General features: G+C 45.1%; 1 protein-coding gene across 2 annotated transcripts in view; it reads left to right on the top strand.

Moving 5' to 3' along the window:
- VDAC1 (voltage dependent anion channel 1) overlaps positions 1–17,917 on the top strand; it is a 45,874-nt gene extending 27,957 nt beyond the window's left edge. For both annotated transcript variants that reach the window (XM_063928700.1, XM_063928701.1), the window contains exons 6-9: positions 5,058–5,285; positions 6,846–6,996; positions 8,693–8,750; positions 16,917–17,917. In XM_063928700.1, coding sequence (XP_063784770.1) covers positions 5,058–5,285; positions 6,846–6,996; positions 8,693–8,750; positions 16,917–17,008 — 529 coding nt within the window. In that variant the 3' untranslated portion in view covers positions 17,009–17,917. The remainder of the gene's footprint in view (positions 1–5,057; positions 5,286–6,845; positions 6,997–8,692; positions 8,751–16,916) is intronic.
- The last annotated feature ends 2,316 nt before the right edge of the window (positions 17,918–20,233 follow it).

Genomic DNA, 20,233 nt, shown 5'->3' with positions numbered 1-20,233 from the left:
CAGTTGGCTGTGAATATATACATTTACATACACATGCAGAAACTTTTACTGACACATATGAAAAAGATCGGGAATTTACATATTAAATATCAATTATTTTGAACTGCTAATGTGGATATTTTATCTGGACTGTGCTTTGGATAATAAACATTGTGATATATCTCTATTATAATCTACAAAATGTATACCTCTTCATGTCTGGAAATATAACCGTTTTATTGTGGATATATCATTGGATACCCACTGCCTTTACCAGAGACTCCATGTGTGGTAACTATGAGGCTAATTCAGGTGTAATCGCAAATAGCGATCCAACCGGAATTTTTACGATCGCCCTACGGGCGCACGCGCAGGGCCCGTCCTGCGAATGCACCCGCATTAACTGTGGGCACCCGCAGAAAATGCGAACACCTCTGCCTGTCAATAAAGGCAGAGGTGTTCGCGGGGGTGGGCGGGGCGGCAACGCTCCCATTTCCTAGATGGAGCATTGCTGGGGGCGTGGCTTAGAAACGGGGGCGGCTGTCGTTGAACAGGGGGCGTGGTGTGGGCATGATCGGGGTGGCTGCGTGACATCACACGCAGCCTCTGGGATCACAAAAATGGCGGCGGGCAGAATTTGCAATCCTTACTGAATCAGGTCCTATATACAGATATAATATTAATTTCCCCATACAAGATCTTTTGCATATTTGTCAGTAAAAGTTTCTGCATGTGTATGTAAATGTATATGTTCACAGCCGGTTGTGTCATTTTATAAATTTTTATTAAATATTCTATATTGTTTAAAAATAAATATTATCATATAGAGTATGAACAGTGGTACCAGGGCCGTAACTACGTGTGTGCCAGGTGTGCCTGGCACACAGCGCAGTTGCCCTGAGGGCGCAACGGCCAGCGGCATGTAATGAGTCAAATTGACTCATTACATGCCGCCTCTGTTGTGTGCGCCACGCTGTGGAGGAGAGAGCAGCGCCGCGGGCAGCTTCGGAGGAGGGAGGGGGACTGGAGCCGCAGCAGCGCAATGTAATTGGTAGTAGCGCTGCTGCAGCTGTCTCTTCTCCTTCCGTATTGGCTGCCCGGTGCTGCTGTGAATGCTGGGATGTTCCTTCATCCCAGCATTCACAGCAGCGCCGGGCAGCCAATACGGAAGGAGAGGGAACAGCTGCAGCAGCGCTACTACCAATTACATAGCGCTGCTGCGGCTCCAGTCCCCCTCCCTCCTCCTCCTTCTCCCCTGCCTCCGGAGCTTCCAGCACGAGGAGCCTGACTGCCAGCGGGGAGAGATGGTAAGTATATCTCTCTTTCTCTCTCTTTCTCTCTCTCTCTCTCTCTCTCTCTCTTTCTCTATTTCTCTATCTTGTCTGCCGCAATGTGTAAAAAGGGGCACTGGCTGCCGTAATGTATAAAAAGGGGGACTGGTTCCCGTAATGTGTAAAAAGGGGGACACTGGCTGCTGTAATGTGTAAAAAGGGGGACGCTGTCTGCCGCAATGTTTAAAAAGGGGGACTGGCTGCCGTTATGTGTAAAAAGGGGGACGCTGGCTGCCGTAATGTGTAAAAAAGGGTACGCTGTCTGCCGTAATGTGTAAAAAAGGGTACGCTGTCTGCCGTAATGTGTAAAAAGGGGATGCTGTCTGCCGTAATGTGTAAAAAGGGGGACGCTGTCTGCCATAATGTGTAAAAAAGGGGACGCTTTCTGCCTTTATGTGTAAAAAAGGAGACACTGTCTGCCGTAATGTGTAAAAAGGGGACGCTGTCTGCCGTAATATGTAAAAAGGGGGACGCTGTCTGCCATAATGTGTAAAAAAGGGGACGCTTTCTGCCTTTATGTGTAAAAAAGGAGACACTGTCTGCCGTAATGTGTAAAAAGGGGACGCTGTCTGCCGTAATGTGTAAAAAAGGGGACGCTGTGTGCCGTAATGTGTAAACTAGGCATTTTAGCGCTGTGTGCAAGAAACGGCATTGGCGCCCCCCCCCCCCCCCCCCACCATGCAAGATAGGGGCAGTGCGCACCGTAGGCGCTCGAAAAATATATAGGGGTGTGGCTTCATGGGGAAGGGCGTGGCCACAAAATAATACCAATTCATACTACGGTGCACAGTGGTCTCCATTATTCAAATTACACTGCACAGTAGCGCCACTACACCAGGTAGAGCCCCTTTTACACATTACAGCAGACATTCCCCCTTTTTACACATTATGGCAGACAACGTCCCCTTTTTACATATTACGGCAGACAGCGTCCCCTTTTACGGCACTGAGTGGTACATTGTACTTTTCACCATATCAGACTATGCATATGATGAATTATAGTAGCGCAAATCTCTACATACTAAACGGATATAAATGTGGTTATTAGCACGAGTGATCTGCTATACACGCCTCCGCAGCCGGGTCGCCCCTGTCAGAGCATGCGGTTTCACACTTGTCACTATTACCAGAGTAGCTGTGTTCCTGGTGATCATATATAGCGTGATGCCCATTGCTGGTAATAGATATTTATGAAGCACACGTGCCACCTGTTGCAGCATCATGTCTCTGATGGGGGCCGGTACTTTATGGTATTATGCCCCGTTTATCAGCCGGCTGTGGTTGGGACGTGCAAATTGGGCACTGCACTTGGTGTAAGCAAACCTACTCAAACGCTGGGGATACACTTGTTGTCCCCCCAAAAAGTAGGCAGTTGTGTGACGTAGAGTTGAGACTGGCATTACCCAGTGGGAACCATATATATATATATATATATATATATATATATACAAAACAGATACTCTCCCTTTTGCGCTATTAAACAGAAAGTGAGAAAGGATTGGGTTAAGGCTGCCAAATTCCACTAAGTCCCTTGTTAGGAGGGACTAAAAAGATACAAATATGTGCCAATAGAGGAATGGGCGCACTTGGGTTGTTTTTCCACCCAATATTCAACGGGGAAAAACAGCAGTCTCCCTAAGATATTTACTCCTAATTTGTGAGCATAAAACCACATTTAACATGTTCCATGTAAAATTTATTACAACATAAAAGCAATGATACAAAACGGTATAGTATCTCTTCTTGCAGATAACACCATATAGTACAGAGGACCAGTTGAAATAACTTTGATAGATTCCTCCTTCTCCTTTGACAATTCGGAGATTTGATGTTTATGAACAAATAACCCCATAGGGTTATTTGTTCATAAACATCAAATCTCCGAATTGTCAAAGGAGAAGGAGGAATCTATCAAAGTTATTTCAACTGGTCCTCTGTACTATATGGTGTTATCTGCAAGAAGAGATACTATACCGTTTTGTATCATTGCTTTTATGTTGTAATAAATTTTACATGGAACATGTTAAATGTGGTTTTATGCTCACAAATTAGGAGTAAATATCTTAGGGAGACTGCTGTTTTTCCCCGTTGAATATTGGGTGGAAAAACAACCCAAGTGCGCCCATTCCTCTATTGGCACATATATATATATATATATATATATATATATATATATATATATATATATATATATATATATATACTGTATTCTGAGGTAGATAACTACTAAAACAATTATGTATGTAAATTTTATAAAACAAAATGTAATGTTCTGAGAAGATGAAATAAAGACATTATATGAAAATGGGTGCAATTCATATATAAGTTGATACACATATAAATGTTAGATGAAATATATGGCATAAACCTATGTGTATAAATATATAAACAGAACAATGCGTATCGTACCTGACAGGAGGTGAAAGAGCTGCAGGTGGTGAACTGCAGAATACGTCCGGAAATACCCAGCATAGGCTTCCAGGTGTTTCCAGAAACCGGTAAGCACTATTCCACAAGTAGGTCCAGAATAGCACAGGAGCAGTCCAACGCGTTTCGAGACTAACTGTTGGTCTGCTCTTGTGCTATTCTGAACCTTGGACCTACCGGTGGACTCTGCAGTTCACCATCTGTGGCTCCTACACCTCCAATGGGGTACGATCCGCAGCCTTCTGTTTACATCTTTATACACATAGGTATATGCCATATATTTGAGCTAACTTTTATGTGTATCAGCTGATATGAATTGCACCTGTTTTCATACAACGTTTATTTTATCTATATTATTTTGTTTTATAAATTTGCATATGTAATTGTTTTAGTAGTTATCTACCTCATTCATATCCCCGGCAGTGTGTATACGGCTCACACTAGGTAGCGCTAATCTCAACACTACTTCACACAACTGCCCGATTATCAGCTACCCACTGTAAAGACCGAGACAAAGCTTTCTCCGTCTCAGAAGACAAACTTTATCCATCAGGGGTGGTGGGTGCTCAGAACCCAACCCCCCCCCCCCTCCCCCCCTGCATGTGCGCCACTGACAGCATAATGGTGGTCATTCCGAGTTGATCGCTAACTGGATTCGTTCGCTGTGCCACAATGAGGCAAAAAATGGCACTTCTGCGTATGCGGCGCAGTACGCACGCGCGACGTACTATTACAACGAACGATGTAGTTTCACAGTCGCACTGCTGGCCGCAGAGTGATTGACATGAAGTGGGCGTTTCTGGGTGTCAACTGTCCGTTTTCAGGGAGTGTTCAAAAAAACGCAGGCGTGCCAGGAAAAACGCAGGCGTGGCTGGGCGAATGCAGGGCGTTTTTGTGATGTCAAAACAGGAACTGAACAGTCTGAAGTGATCGCAAGCGCTGAGTAGGTTTTGAGCTACTCGAAAACTGCAAAAAAAACTTTGGTAGCCGCTCTGCGATCCTTTCGTTCGCACTTCTGCTAAGCTAAAATACACTCCCAGTGGGCGGCGGCATAGCGTTTGTACGGCTGCTAAAAACAGCTAGCGAGCGAACAACTCGGAATGACCACCAATGACATTCAATTTTATTGGCCAAATTTCATATTCTCGTAATCCATACTGTTTGCCTGGAAAACTGTCTTCTACAAAATGGAAGTTACATTTAGCATCCTCATCCACGGAACTTCGGCCAGTGCATTACAGGGCTCTTTTTCCAGAAAGCCGCTTTATTTTGTTTACCTCAAAGAGCAGCCTGACCATTGTCTTTTACTTATACATTTAGAAAGAAAAATGCGAAAATTAAGACTGCATTCAAGCGGGAACACCTTAACTTAGGTTGTGACATGGATTTCGATATCGCTGGTCAATCGATACGGGGAGCGGCGGTGTTTGGCTACGAGGGATGGCTAGCCGGCTACCAAATGACTTTCGAATCGACCAAGTCACGAGTCTCACAGAGCAACTTCGCTGTGGGTTATAAAACGGATGAATTCCAGCTGCACACCAACGTGTAAGTACGATGTTATTAAATTAATTTCCAAGTGTTTGAGAACTTTTACAGACAGTAGTTATATACGCTATACCTTGTAATCAGTGCCAGTCCTACAGGTGCATTTGTGAAACGTAGAATGCGCATTTTGTTTTAAACGTTTTGTTCTTTTCGTTGGAAGGTCCAGTATTTCCATGAGGAAGATTTCACTCTCCTCATTTCTCAAACCGCGTTATTAATGCATAGCGTGCAAATATATTAATAATGAACGTATAAGAATCTGTGTTCTCCTGAATATTGGTTAGCTCCACAGAATATGCTCGCTGTGCATTCAGATGTCTCTTCGTTCACCTTTGCCGTTATCGTACCACATAGCCCCGCTTGGCGAGCCAAGGACTCTGCGACTTAGCCGCAGCAAGCGTCTTCGTTCTTGTTTTGCATCCTATTTGCACCAAAAAGCAACAAAACTACAATGCACGCACGCAGTCAGTCCATTACGCTTACACGCGTATGTGTGTTTATATACAGATGTGTCCTCGTACGTCTAGCCTCAATACGCCATGTAGCGGGAGATGTCTGGCGCGAAGGAGCAGACAGGTCCCGTGCAGCTCTGTTAGCATCGGACATCTTTTTTTTGCCGATAATGCGAGTTATTCACATTGCCATGCGAATAGGACGCACACACAGACTCTGCTGATTAAAATGATATGTGGCATGCCTATAATCTCTGTGCATCTGTGGCTGTATCTGCATATAAAATGGTATGATGCAGTTCCCGGTCACACACAGAGAATATAGGCTTGCCGCATATCATTTTAGTCGGCATAAGCTGCTTGTGCGTCTTAATTTGCATCGTTTTGCCAATAAGACACATTTTAATGGAAAAAAAGTTGCACGTAAAGACCATCCGTGCTGCAGAGTCACGCCACGGCATGACGTGATTAGAAGGGCTGTTTAACTTTCAGGAATGCTAGATGAAAGTGGACACATCTGTATATAATATATACACATACATACATAAATACATACAGTATATGTATAGCTTGATAAAGGGTCCTGAGCAGACACGAAACGTTACTGCTTCCTGCACCAAATAAACTCCATTAGTATATGTGTTCAACTAATTTTAAAAATATATAGTGCTATGTATAGTTTTATTAGTAACATATTCTATTTATTACAGAATGCACACCATTCAGCATCATGTACAATAATTGTTTATTACCAATTTATGGTATTTATGGACTGTAGTTAGGAACCTATGGGGGAGATTTATCAAAACTTGGGAAGAGAGAAAGTGGAGAGAGATAAAGTACTAACCAATCCTCAATTAACTGTCATGTTACAGGCTCTGTTTGAAAAATGGCAGTTAAGAGCTGATTGGTTTGTACTTGCTCTCTCTCTCTCCAAGCTTTGATAAATCTCCCCCTTTAACTGCAAAGGATGAGCTGCAGTAAAGGTCGAGGTGACCTTTGAAAGGTGACTTTGTGAAGGTTTATTGCATATGGCTTCCTGTGCGTGCAGACTCACATATACAGTATGTTTTCTTTTCCTTACCTGACGTGTATTGTGTTGCCGCAGGAATGACGGTACAGAGTTTGGAGGCTCCGTATACCAGAAGGTAAATGATAAATTGGAGACGGCCATCAATTTGGCGTGGACCGCAGGAAACAGCAACACGCGCTTTGGAATCGCAGCCAAATATCAGATTGATTCAGATGCTTCTTTCTCTGTAAGTACATGGTTATAAACACCAAACACATTATACCCCGTTATGTCTATTCTGGATGTAGACAGATGTGCCGCTTGCTCCTACAAATAACAAGTGATTTGGCGTAGCGCCGCTACCTATCTAATAGTGAGGCTTATATAATAACCTCACATTTAAGCCTACATTTGCATAATGCTGTTGCAACCAAACATTTGCTTTCGATGTCTAAATAGTAAAGCTGATTGGTTACAGTAGGTTTTCACTTAAATGCAATGTTACTGAATAACCCTATGGGATACATTTATCAAGCCTTCTGTAGAGTGGAGAAGTTGCCCATATGCACCAATCAGCTTCAAGCTAGCATGTATCGAGTACATTCTAAAAAATTATAGGTAGCAGCTGATCTGTTACTATTGCTATGGGCAACTTTTCCACTTCTCTGCCCATTAGAAGCCTCGATACTTCTCCCCCTTGGTACCCGCCAATCTCAGTCATTCTCATTAGCACATCTCCACCCTGCAAGCCAACCCCCCTTCCCCCGCATAAATCTAAATAAAACTATTGTCTACTTACCTCATTATGGCCAGGATGTACTATGCATCACCTCTGCGGTGTGATACTTCCCGCCACTTATCGGATACACTGACCGGGCATTAATAACGCAGAAATCTACCTAGAAATGCAATTAGAATTATAAAGGACAGCTCTCCCACTAAGATCTGTGCTTTGTGATCACTGGACTTCCAGATTTAGGACCCGGGAGTCCTTCTGTGCTTGCACAGTGTTATGAGCGTGCTGCAGAGGGGGGATGTATGTGCTGAAATGTGAGAGATCCAATGGGTATTTATGGGAATGCGGCCAAAGCTACTAAAATTGCATTTTCAGAGTTTTTTGCGCGCATTTTCACATTTAGCACATCCCATCCTATAGCCGTGGTAGTCAAACAAGTTATGATTGGACATTCAGGGCCTCCACATCTTGCTGTGTTTGTTTGGACAGCTATTTATATACCATACCTTCTTGAGAGCATTAATCCATGGTGGGGTGCGGTTGGGTTGTGCTGGCCTTGGGGGGTCTTGTGCTCTGGACTTGAACCTTTAGAAATGTTAGTGATCCACAGATGAGGTCACCTGGACGTTGTGGGTGGGCCCATATTTTTGGCCAAAATTATGCTAAGCACCTCAATTTTACTCTATGCTATATTGTAGAGTTTATTATAATTGTTTAGTATTGTGAGTGTGCACCTGTGTTTTCACTTTTTTTTCTTGCATTACCTTAATCCAGAAAGAAATAGAGAATCCTCCATGCCTGTGCTACAGTTTATCTAAACTAACACAATCCCCAGTGATGTTTCTCTCAACATTAGTGGTGACAAAATTTTGAGCAAGACCTTCATTTATTTATCTATTAAAATTGACTTCTATAGCACCAGCATATTCCAAATGACTTGCTTTTATGCATGGGAATCCACATTTAAATTACCACTTATGTAAAGACACATCGTTGCAGAACTTGGACAGGTGCGCGTTGTAACATCCCAGTATCATTATATCATTACATTTCCTGCAGGTGTTATTGAATGCAGTTTAATGGCCTGATTGAGTCGCACTCAACTCCGTGAATTTCCGTGTGTGCATTAAATGTGTATTGTCTGGAAAACAAAGTTTCCATACTTTGGATAACATCAATGACGGTATCATTTGTTTTTGCTGTGTAGGTGAAAGTGAATAACTCCAGTCTCATTGGATTAGGATATACTCAAACGCTGAAGCCAGGTAAAGATATTCAAACACCTTCCAACCAAACTATCTGATGTAAATGCATAACATTCAGAAATGCATTCTTTACATATTATGTATAAAACTTCCCGTGATGCTAGTACGTTTGTGAACCCTGGAGAATGTTTTGATTGACTGCATAAATGTGGCCTTACAGCTACGTCGTCATAATAGATAACAAGAACCCAGTAAATCAAATAACACACAGAAGGTTATACATTTTCATGTATTTGTTGATCGGCTATTGAATTACTTTGTTGATGAAAGCATGTGAGCCTCTAGGATTATCAGTTTAGTTAAGGGGATACTTGGTGTTAGAGGTGTCAATCGATGGGACAAAACCAGTTGTGTATTCGGTCATCCTGCCCTCTTTTAAAAATATAAATCTGAGTACTCGCTACCAAAGCCGGGTCTTTAGCCCCCCAAGCCTGTGACTGCATGTCATTCCTCAGTGCTCATCAGACTTGAAAAGGCTATTAAACGATTTTTCTCTATCGTCCTAAGTGGATGCTGGGGTTCCTGAAAGGACCATGGGGAATAGCGGCTCCGCAGGAGACAGGGCACAAAAGTAAAGCTTTTACAGGTCAGGTGGTGTGTACTGGCTCCTCCCCCCATGACCCTCCTCCAGACTCCAGTTAGATTTTTGTGCCCGGCCGAGAAGGGTGCAATTCTAGGTGGCTCTCATAAAGAGCTGCTTAGAGAGTTTAGCTTAGGTTTTTTATTTTACAGTGATTCCTGCTGGCAACAGGATCACTGCAACGAGGGACAGAGGGGAGAAGAAGTGAACTCACCTGCGTGCAGGATGGATTGGCTTCTTGGCTACTGGACATGAAGCTCCAGAGGGACGATCACAGGTACAGCCTGGATGGTCACCGGAGCCACGCCGCCGGCCCCCTCACAGATGCTGAAGCAAGAAGAGGTCCAGAATCGGCGGCTGAAGACTCCTGCAGTCTTCTTAAGGTAGCGCACAGCACTGCAGCTGTGCGCCATTTTCCTCTCAGCACACTTCACACGGCAGTCACTGAGGGTGCAGGGCGCTGGGAGGGGGGCGCCCTGGGAGGCAAATGAAAACCTTTAAAAAGGCTAAAAATACCTCACATATAGCCCCAGAGGCTATATGGAGATATTTACCCCTGCCTAAATGTACTAGATAGCGGGAGACGAGCCCGCCGGAAAAGGGGCGGGGCCTATCTCCTCAGCACACGGCGCCATTTTCTGTCACAGCTCCGCTGGTCAGGAAGGCTCCCAGGTCTCTCCCCTGCACTGCACTACAGAAACAGGGTATAACAGAGAGGGGGGGCAAAATAAATGGCAATATATCAATATAAAAGCAGCTATAAGGGAGCACTTAATCATAAGGCTATCCCTGTCATATATAGCGCTTTTTGGTGTGTGCTGGCAGACTCTCCCTCTGTCTCCCCAAAGGGCTAGTGGGTCCTGTCTTCGTATAGAGCATTCCCTGTGTGTCTGCTGTGTGTCGGTACGTGTGTGTCGACATGTATGAGGACGTTATTGGTGTGGAGGCGGAGCAATTGCCAAATATGAGGATGTCACCTCCTAGGGGGTCGACACCAGAATGGATGCCTTTATTTGTGGAATTACGGGATAGCGTCAACTCGCTTAAGCAGTCGTTTGCCGACATGAGGCGGCCGGACACTCAATTAGTGCCTGTCCAGGCGCCTCAAACACCGTCAGGGGCTGTAAAACGCCCCTTGCCTCAGTCGGTCGACACAGACCCAGACACAGGCACTGATTCCGGTGGTGAAGGTGACGAATCAACCGTATTTTCCAGTAGGGCCACACGTTATATGATTTTGGCAATAAAGGAGATGTTACATTTAGCTGATACTACAGGTACCACTAAACAGGGTATTATGTGGGGTGTGAAAAAACTACCAGTAGTTTTTACCGAATCAGAAGAATTAAATGACGTGTGTGATGAAGCGTGGGGTGCCCCGATAAAAAAAACTGCTAATTTCAAAGAAGTTATTGGCTTTATACCCTTTCCCGCCAGAGGTTAGGGAGCGCTGGGAAACACCTCCTAGGGTGGACAAAGCGCTAACACGCTTATCAAAACAAGTGGCGTTACCCTCTCCTGAGACGGCCGCACTTAAAGATCCATCAGATAGGAGGATGGAAAATATCCAAAAAGGTATATACACACATGCAGGTGTTATACTACGACCAGCTATTGCGACTGCCTGGATGTGCAGTGCTGGGGTAGTTTGGTCAGAGTCCCTGATCGAAAATATTGATACCCTGGACGGGGACAATATTTTACTGTCGTTAGAACAAATAAAGGATGCATTTCTTTATATGCGTGATGCACAGAGAGATATCTGCACACTGGCATCACGGGTAAGTGCTATGTCCATTTCGGCCAGAAGAGCTTTATGGACACGACAGTGGACAGGCGATGCGTAGAGGAGTTATTTGGGGTCGGTCTATCGGATTTGGTGGCCACGGCTACGGCCGGGAAATCCACTTTTCTACCTCAAGTCACTCCCCAACAGAAAAAGGCACCGACTTTTCAACCGCAGCCTTTTCGTTCCTTTAAAAATAAGAGAGCAAAGGGCTATTCATATCTGCCACGAGGCAGAGGACGAGGGAAGAGACAGCAACAGGCAGCTCCTTCCCAGGAACAGAAGCCCTCCCCGGCTTCTACAAAAGCCTCAGCATGACGCTGGGGCTTCGCAAGCGGACTTGGGGGCGGTAGGCGGTCGTCTCAAAAATTACAGCGCGCAGTGGGCTCACTCGCAGGTAAATCCCTGGATCCTGCAGATAATATCTCAGGGGTACAGGTTGAAATTAGAGACAGAGCCACCTCGCCGTTTCCTGAAGTCGGCTTTACCAACGTCCCCCTCAGAAAGGGAGACGGTTTTGGAAGCCATTCACAAGCTGTATTCTCAGCAGGTGATAGTCAAGGTACCTCTTCTACAACAAGGGAAGGGGTATTATTCCACTCTTTTTGTGGTACCGAAGCCGGATGGCTCGGTAAGGCCTATTCTAAATCTGAAGTCCTTGAACCTGTACATAAAGAAGTTCAAGTTCAAGATGGAGTCACTCAGAGCAGTGATAGCGAACCTGGAAGAAGGGGACTTTATGGTATCCTTGGACATCAAGGATGCGTATCTCCACGTTCCAATTACCCCTCACACCAGGGGTACCTCAGGTTCGTTGTACAAAACTGTCACTATCAGTTTCAGACGCTGCCGTTTGGTTTGTCCACGGCACCTCGGGTCTTTACAAAGGTAATGGCCGAGATAATATTTCTTCTTCGAAGAAAAGGCGTATTAATTATCCCATACTTGGACGATCTCCTAATAAGGACAAGGTCCAGAGAACAGCTAGAGATGGGTTTAGCACTATCTCAAGAGGTGCTAAAGCAGCACGGATGGATTCTGAATATTCCAAAATCCCAATTAATGCCGACAACTCGTCTGCTGTTCCTGGGGATGATTCTGGACACAGTTCAGAAAAAGGTTTTTCTTCCCGAAGAAAAAGCCAAGGAGTTATCTGACCTGGTCAGGAACCTCCTAAAACCAGGAAAGGTGTCTGTACATCAATGCACAAGAGTCCTGGGAAAAAATGGTAGCTTCTTACGAAGCAATCCCTTTCGGCAGATTCCATGCAAAGGGATCTGTTGGACAAATGGTCAGGGTCGCATCTTCAGATGCACCTGCGGATAACCCTGTCGCCGAGGACAAGGGTATCCCTTCTGTGGTGGTTGCAGGAGGCTCATCTATTGGAGGGCCGCAGATTCGGCATGCAGGATTGGATCCTGGTGACCACGGATGCCAGCCTGAGAGGCTGGGGAGCAGTCACACAGGGAAGAAATTTCCAGGGAGTGTGGTCGAGCCTGAAAAAGTCTCTTCACATAAGCATTCTGGAACTAAGAGCAATCTACAATGCTCTAAGCCAGGCGGAACCTCTGCTTCAAGGAAGACCGGTGTTGATCCAGTCGGACAACATCACGGCAGTCGCCCATGTAAACAGACAGGGCGGCACAAGAAACAGAATGGCAGAAGCTGCCAGGATCCTTCGCTGGGCGGAGAATCACGTGATAGCACTGTCAGCAGTATTCATCCCGGGCGTGGACAACTGGGAAGCAGACTTCCTCAGCAGACACGACCTTCACCCGGGAGAGTGGGTACTTCATCCAGAAGTTTTCCACATGCTATTAAACCGTTGGGTAAAACCAATGGTGGACATGATGGCGTCTCGCCTCAACAAGACACTGGACAGTTATTGCGCCAGGTCAAGAGATCCGCAGGCAATAGCTGTGGACGCGTTGGTAACACCTTGGGTGTACCAGTCCGTTTATGTGTTTCCTCCTCTGCCTCTCATACCAAAGGTATTGAGGATTATACGGCAAAGAGGAGTAAGACTAGTGGCTCCGGATTGGCCAAGAAGGACTTGGTACCCGGAACTTCAAGAGATGGTCACGGACGATCCGTGGCCTCTACTTCTGAGAAGGGACCTGCTTCAGCAGGGTCCTTGTCTTTTTCAAGACTTACCGCGGCTGCGTTTGACGGCATGGCGTTTGAATGCCAGATCCTAAAAGGAAAAGGCATTCCAGAAGAAGTCATTCCTACCTTGATACAGGCAAGGAAGGAAGTCACCGCGAAGCATTATCGCCGTATTTGGCGAAAATATGTTGCGTGGTGCGAGCAGCGGAGTGCTCCGATGGAGGAATTTCAACTGGGTCGGTTTCCTACATTTCCTGCAATCAGGATTGTCTATGGGTCTCAAATTGGGATCTATTAAGGTTCAAATTTCGGCCCTATCAATATTCTTCCAAAGAGAATTGGCCTCAGTCCCTGAGGTCCAGATTTTTATCAAAGGAGTACTGCATATACAGCCTCCTGTGGTGCCTAAGGTGGCACCGTGGGATCTAAATGTAGTTTTAGATTTCCTCAAATCCAATTGGTTTGAACCACTAAAGAATGTGGATTTGAAATATCTCACATGGAAAGTGACTATGTTACTGGCCCTGGCTTCGGCCGGGAGAGTATCTGAACTGGCGGCTTTGTTTTATAAAAGCCCTTATTTAATTTTCCATTCGACATAGGGCAGAGCTGCGGACGCGTCCGCATTTTCTCCCTAAGGTGGTATCAGCGTTTCACCTGAACCAGCCTATTGTAGTGCCTGCGGCTACAGACGACTTGAAGGACTCCAAGTTGTTGGACGTTGTCAGAGCCTTAAAAATATACATTTAAAGGACGGCTGGAGTCAGAAAATCTGACTCGCTGTTTATACTGTATGCACCCAACAAGTTGGGTGCACCTGCTTCTAAGCAGTCGATTGCTCGTTGGATTTGTAACAAAATTCAACTTGTACATTCTGTGGCAGGCCTGCCACAGCCTAAATCTGTTAAGGCCCATTCCGCAAGGAAGGTGGGCTCATCTTGGGCGGCTGCCCGAGGGGTCTCGGCATTACAACTCTGCCGAGCAGCTACGTGGTCAGGGGAGAACACGTTTGTAAATTTTTACAAATTTGATACCCTGGCAAAGGAGGACCTGGAGTTCTCTCATTCGGTGCTGCAGAGTCATCCGCACTCTCCCGCCCGTTTGGGAGCTTTGGTATAATCCCCATGGTCCTTTCAGGAACCCCAGCATCCACTTAGGACGATAGAGAAAATAAGAATTTACTTACCGATAATTCTATTTCTCGGAGTCCGTAGTGGATGCTGGGCGCCCATCCCAAGTGCGGATTATCTGCAATACTTGTACATAGTTATTGTTAACTAATTCGGGTTATTGTTTAGGAAGCCATCTTTCAGAGGCTCCTCTGTTATCATACTGTTAACTGGGTTTAGATCACAAGTTGTACGGTGTGATTGGTGTGGCTGGTATGAGTCTTACCCGGGATTCAAAATCCTCCCTTATTGTGTACGCTCGTCCGGGCACAGTACCTAACTGGAGTCTGGAGGAGGGTCATGGGGGGAGGAGCCAGTACACACCACCTGACCTGTAAAAGCTTTACTTTTGTGCCCTGTCTCCTGCGGAGCCGCTATTCCCCATGGTCCTTTCAGGAACCCCAGCATCCACTACGGACTCCGAGAAATAGAATTATCGGTAAGTAAATTCTTATTTTAAAGACTATAGTCTAGTTATCCATAGCCTTGTAATATGGAAGAAAAAAATGGAGCACTGATATAGACAGTAAAATATTAACAGAGGTCTTTTCAATATATTTATTCTAAAAACATTCACATTCAAAAATAAAATAAATATGAAAAAAAATCATATAAAACACACAATATTGGGCCTGATTCCTTTTTGTAAGCAAAAAAAAAGCATGTAACTTTGTGTCTGGAACAAACCATGTTGCCATGCAAAGGGAGCAAATACATTTATATTTTTTCCATGCAGGGTAAATACTGTCTGCTTTTGCATGTAGCCCACACATTTTAGACAGCTTTATTTTTACATTGCAATTTAGATTTCAGTTTGAACACACCCCACCCAAAATCTAAATCTCTCTGCATGTGTTCCATCTGCCCCACCTGCAGCGCTACATGGTTTTTCCCAGTTGCTTGCTTTTTTGCTTTACTTACAAACATGAATCAGGCCCACTGTGCCACGGCCGTCAGATCAATTTATGGCATGATATGCTAGTAACAGTGTTCATAGGAACAAATATCCAAAATATCCAGAATCTAAAGTAGACTCCGGGACCAATAGTCCTTTCTAAGATAAAGGTCAAGAATACAGTACGTTTCCAATATTATGATTAAACAGTGTCTCACGTTACATGCAGAGATAGGTGAGGGGCATAGCCTAATTTACTTTGTATGATCTTCTGTTATCTAGTGCAAGGTCTCCATAGTTTGGACTTACTATCCCAGTGGTCCCTATTGCATTAGGGCTTAGGCCAACAGAGGTGTTTAAACCGATCTAAGTAATTTTTTTCCAATTTACTCTGAATGCCAATTTAATTAACAGTGAATATATTGTATCCGTGCACAAATCTTCATTTAAAACCATTTGTACTTGGATGCCATTGTAAAGGGGGGTACTCACGGAGCGATATTCTAAGCAATCTGACTAGATTGCTTAGATTTTAAGCACGATCGCTCCGTGTGTAGCCCCCTCAGCGATAGCGATGCGCGGCCCCGCACATCGCTATCGCTGCTGCTAGATCGGCCTGCATGCAGGCCAATCTAGCGGGTCGCTCACTTCACCCGCTGGGTGAAGTGAGCGCCCCCCCCCATCTTCCCCCGCACGCTCAGCACAGATCGTGCTGTGCTGAGCGGCGGGAGAGATGTGTGCTGAGCGGTTCGCTCAGCACACATCTCTCGTGCATCGGCCCGTCTATATGGGCCTTTAAGGTACAACATGTAGAGAGGTTACAGAAGGTAACACAAAGCCAGCTTAGCTACAAGTCCAATGTTGGTGATCAGCATTCGATGTAATAAAACAGATCTATACTTTCAAACAACTTTATTTATAGAAAACTAATTACAACTACAACACATAGGGCCGTATTCAATACCCGTCGGATCCTTTCCGACGGAAAGGGATTCGTCAGGTCATTATTCAATACAAGCGGCCAAATCCGACTGTCGGATTTGGCCGCTTCCGACAACTGTGCCTGGGGACGCTGGGGAGCTTGACACCGCTCAAACAAATCCCGTGCTGTCACGTCCGGCGGGCGGGTCCTCCATTCTGCTGTCTCCGTCTGTGCTGCTGTCTCCATCCCTTCTGCTGTCTCCATCCCTTCTGCTGTCTCCATCCCTTCTGCTGTTTCCTCTCCTCATCTCAGAAACAAAGTCGGATTGACATTGTCGGAACCTGGGCTAAAACCTGTCGGATTTGGCCGCGGAACACGTGAATCCACGGCTAATCCGACAATCCACGTGGTTTCCGACAAGTCAGGAATTCCCTACTTGTTGGAAAAAATTGCCTGGTATTGAATAGATCGGAACCCCTTTTGACCTAAACCTGTCGGAAACTGCCATCTTTCCGACAAGATGGCAGTTTCCGACAGGTATTGAATACACCGATAGAGAATAACGCATCATAAGCACACAAAAATGCATTCAAAATGCATCAGTAAAACGCGTGTGAGCGTACATTAGTTTTAATGCTTTTTACCTATTTTCCAACTCGTATGTGTGGACAAGCTCTAAGGAATTGTAACACGATATTTGTCTTCCAGGTATCAAACTAACATTATCTACGTTACTCGATGGCAAGAACATCAACGCGGGTGGCCACAAACTGGGTCTAGGACTGGAATTTGAAGCATAACGCGTTTCACTCTGCACCAACTCATTGTCCAGTTGTTCTGCAGCATAGATATCCTACGATTCTAGTGTACCTTTGTTATGTTCAGTATCCTGGATGCAGAGAACCTTCTGGGTCAATGACGAGTGTTTCCCTTGGGGAAATAGAAAAATAAAGATCAAGCGAAGCTTTAAAGTTTTACCGTTCGAATGCCAGACAGAGTAACTTTAGGGAACAGATCTTGATATTTCAGGATAAATTTGGAAAACTTCATAGCTGCTCATATATATATCATGCTAGTCGAGAAGGTAACAATTGCCTCTTTTTTTTGTTTTTGTTATTTTTTGTTTTTTACCGCAGTAGTTCTAAAATAATATTGAAGAAAAACAAAAAGCAGTTGTATATTTTAGATTATTCAATTCTTTCCAAGAGCGAGCAAACAGCATATAGCCAATACTCCGCATATCTTTCTCATGGTCCTAAATGATAATAAAGGGATTTAAGGATTTTGCAGTCTATGTGCGCAGCCATTGAGAGCACATAAAGGGACTTGAAAGATCAAGTATTTCATAAACTGTTCTAGTCTTACAGGAAAGCTGTCTGACATCACAAATGTTACTCATAGACCATCTTAAGGTATTTTTTGCGTCTTACGATTTGCACATTGTTCCCCCCCTTTCCCTGACACACTACGGGAAAGCTTGAAGAGCCATATGCAAGGGAAGAGATTTAGTTTCTCAAGTCCTCACAGTGACGTCACTTGTAGGCATTACTCACCAAAAAGACTTTAACTTGTTTTATTTTCCTGCACCATTTCTAAAACAAATATTTTTAGCAATGTGCCCAATCCATGTAGTGTCTTCCATCTTGTGAAACTAGACTTCCTAATATGCTGTATGCAACATCAACTAAAATAAAACCAGAATAAAGTTCCGCTGTGGTGTATGATATTATTTACTAGTAAAGGGACCTGGTGTATGTGGAGTTACCACAGACTGCCCCCACCCCCTCCTGCCTGGCCCCGCCCCCAGCTCTACAGATGATCAACCCTTTCCTCAGCTCCACTCCTTCCTAACCCTGCTCCGCCCCATCGACCACCCCTTTGCTACACCACGCCCCCTCTGCTGTGCCCCACCCCCTTCCATACTTATCTGGCCTCCGTTCATTAACTGCGGCTATATATGTCTGCTCTCCCAATCAATAAGAGCCTTTGGAGAGGGTGGCACATGCCCTGGCTCCCACTGTGAGCGCGTTTAGGAGACTGGACAGACCTTAGGAAATGATTATATACATGTAGGAATTAGAGATGTGCGGGTTCGGTTTTACTCGGGGCTTGAAACGGCATCTTATTGGATCACGGCTGTCACGCGTTTTGGGTAGCCAATAACCAAAACCCGAAATACCCGAGTAAATCCGAGTAAAACCGAACCCGCACATCTCTAGTAGGAATAGACCTTAAGGGCAAAGTTGCTATGGGCAACTGGTCCACTTCTCCACTCCTTTCACTGCTTGCTACATCAACGCCTGTGTATGAAAGTGGCATTCGCTTTGTCTTGAGGGTCGAGCAGACTGCACACTGTAATATTACTCAAATTTACCTACATTACTCAGAATCAGGCCCATAAATCTCATGTTTTACTTTTGTTCGAGACGTTTAGAGAATGCATGCTCTCACACATACACACACGCTCCTCTAGGTGCTGTTTAAAGGCAATCCATAATATATACAAAAACTCTACAACAGGACAAGAAAGGGCACACACCAGACTTAATGCATGTTTTAATGTGTCGCCATCATGTTACTGTCAATACTTCATACCAGTCAGTGAATCTATTGGTGTTAGGTGGGGCCTCCATAACTCTGACTTGTTTTTCCAGCACATCCCACAGATGCTCCATCGGATTGAGATTTGGGGAACTTGGAGGCCAGTCAACACCTTGACTTCTTTGTCATGTTCCTCAAACCATTCCTGAACAATTTTTGCAATGTGGCAGGGGGCATTATCTTGCTGAAAGAGACCACTGGTGTACGTGGTCTGCAACAATGTTTAGGTAGGTGGTACATGTCAAAGTAACATCCATATGAATGGAAGGAGCCAAGGTCCAACAGCAGAACTTTGCCCAGAGCATTACTCTGCCTCTGCCAGCATGCCTTCTTCCTATAGTGTATCCTGGTGGCATCTCTTCTCCAGGTAAATGCACACGCATCTATAATTAGAGTAGTGTGTGCAGTGCACAAGGGCCCCTCAGTCCAAGGGGGCCCGCACCACACACCCTGCACCCAAATAGTTTGTTGACTGGAGAGCGGTACAATAATGAGTGTCTGCAGGCAACAGTGAAGCATGGTGGAGGTTCCTTGCAAGTCTGGGGCTGCATTTCAGAACATGGAGTTGGGGATTTGGTGAGGATTAATGGCGTCCTCAGTGCTGAGATATACAGGCAGGTATGTATTCATCATGCAGTACCATCACGGAGGTGTCTGATTGGCTCCAAATTTATTCTGCAGCAGGACAACGACCCCAAACATTCAGCCAATTTCATTAATAACTATACTTAGTATAAAGAAGAACAAGGAGTCCTAGAAGTGATGATTTGGCCCCCACAGAGCCCTGATCTCAACATCATTGAGTCTGTCTGGGATTACGGGGGTCATTCCGATTTTGCTCGCTAGCTACTTTTAGCAGCATTGCAAACGCATTGTCAACACCCACCGGGGAGTGTATTTTTACTTTGCAGAAGTGCGAACGCTTGTGCAGCAAAGCGCCTGCAAAATCTTTTAGTGCAAAAAAAGACCAGCCCTGTAGTTACTCTTCGTGTGCGTTGAATCTAGCAACGGAGGGACGGCTTTTGACGTCACACACCCACCCAGCCACGCCTGCGTTTTTCTAAGCACTCCATGAAAACAGTCGGTTGACAACCAGGAACGCCCACTTCATGTCAATCTTCCTGCGTTAAGCCGTGCGACTGAAAGCTTCGCTAGAATCTGTGCACAATCACAAAGGACTTTGTAACCGTACGTGGCGCGTGCGGTGCATGCGCAGAAATGCAGATTTTTAGCCTGATCGCTGCGCTGCGAACAACAGCAGCTAGCGATCAACTTGGAATGACCCCCTACATGAAGAGACAGAAGGATTTGAGCAAGCCTACATCCACAGAAGATGTGTGGTTAGTTCTCCAAGATGTTTGGAACAACCTCCCTGCCGAGTTCCTTCAAAAGCTGTGTGCAAGTGTACCTAGAAGAATTGATGC

Source organism: Pseudophryne corroboree, chromosome 6 (assembly GCF_028390025.1).
Source record: "Pseudophryne corroboree isolate aPseCor3 chromosome 6, aPseCor3.hap2, whole genome shotgun sequence".
Classification (NCBI taxonomy): domain Eukaryota; kingdom Metazoa; phylum Chordata; class Amphibia; order Anura; family Myobatrachidae; genus Pseudophryne; species Pseudophryne corroboree.
The sequence above is the reverse complement of the archived record's forward strand: the minus strand, read 5'-3'. Positions and strand labels throughout refer to the sequence as shown.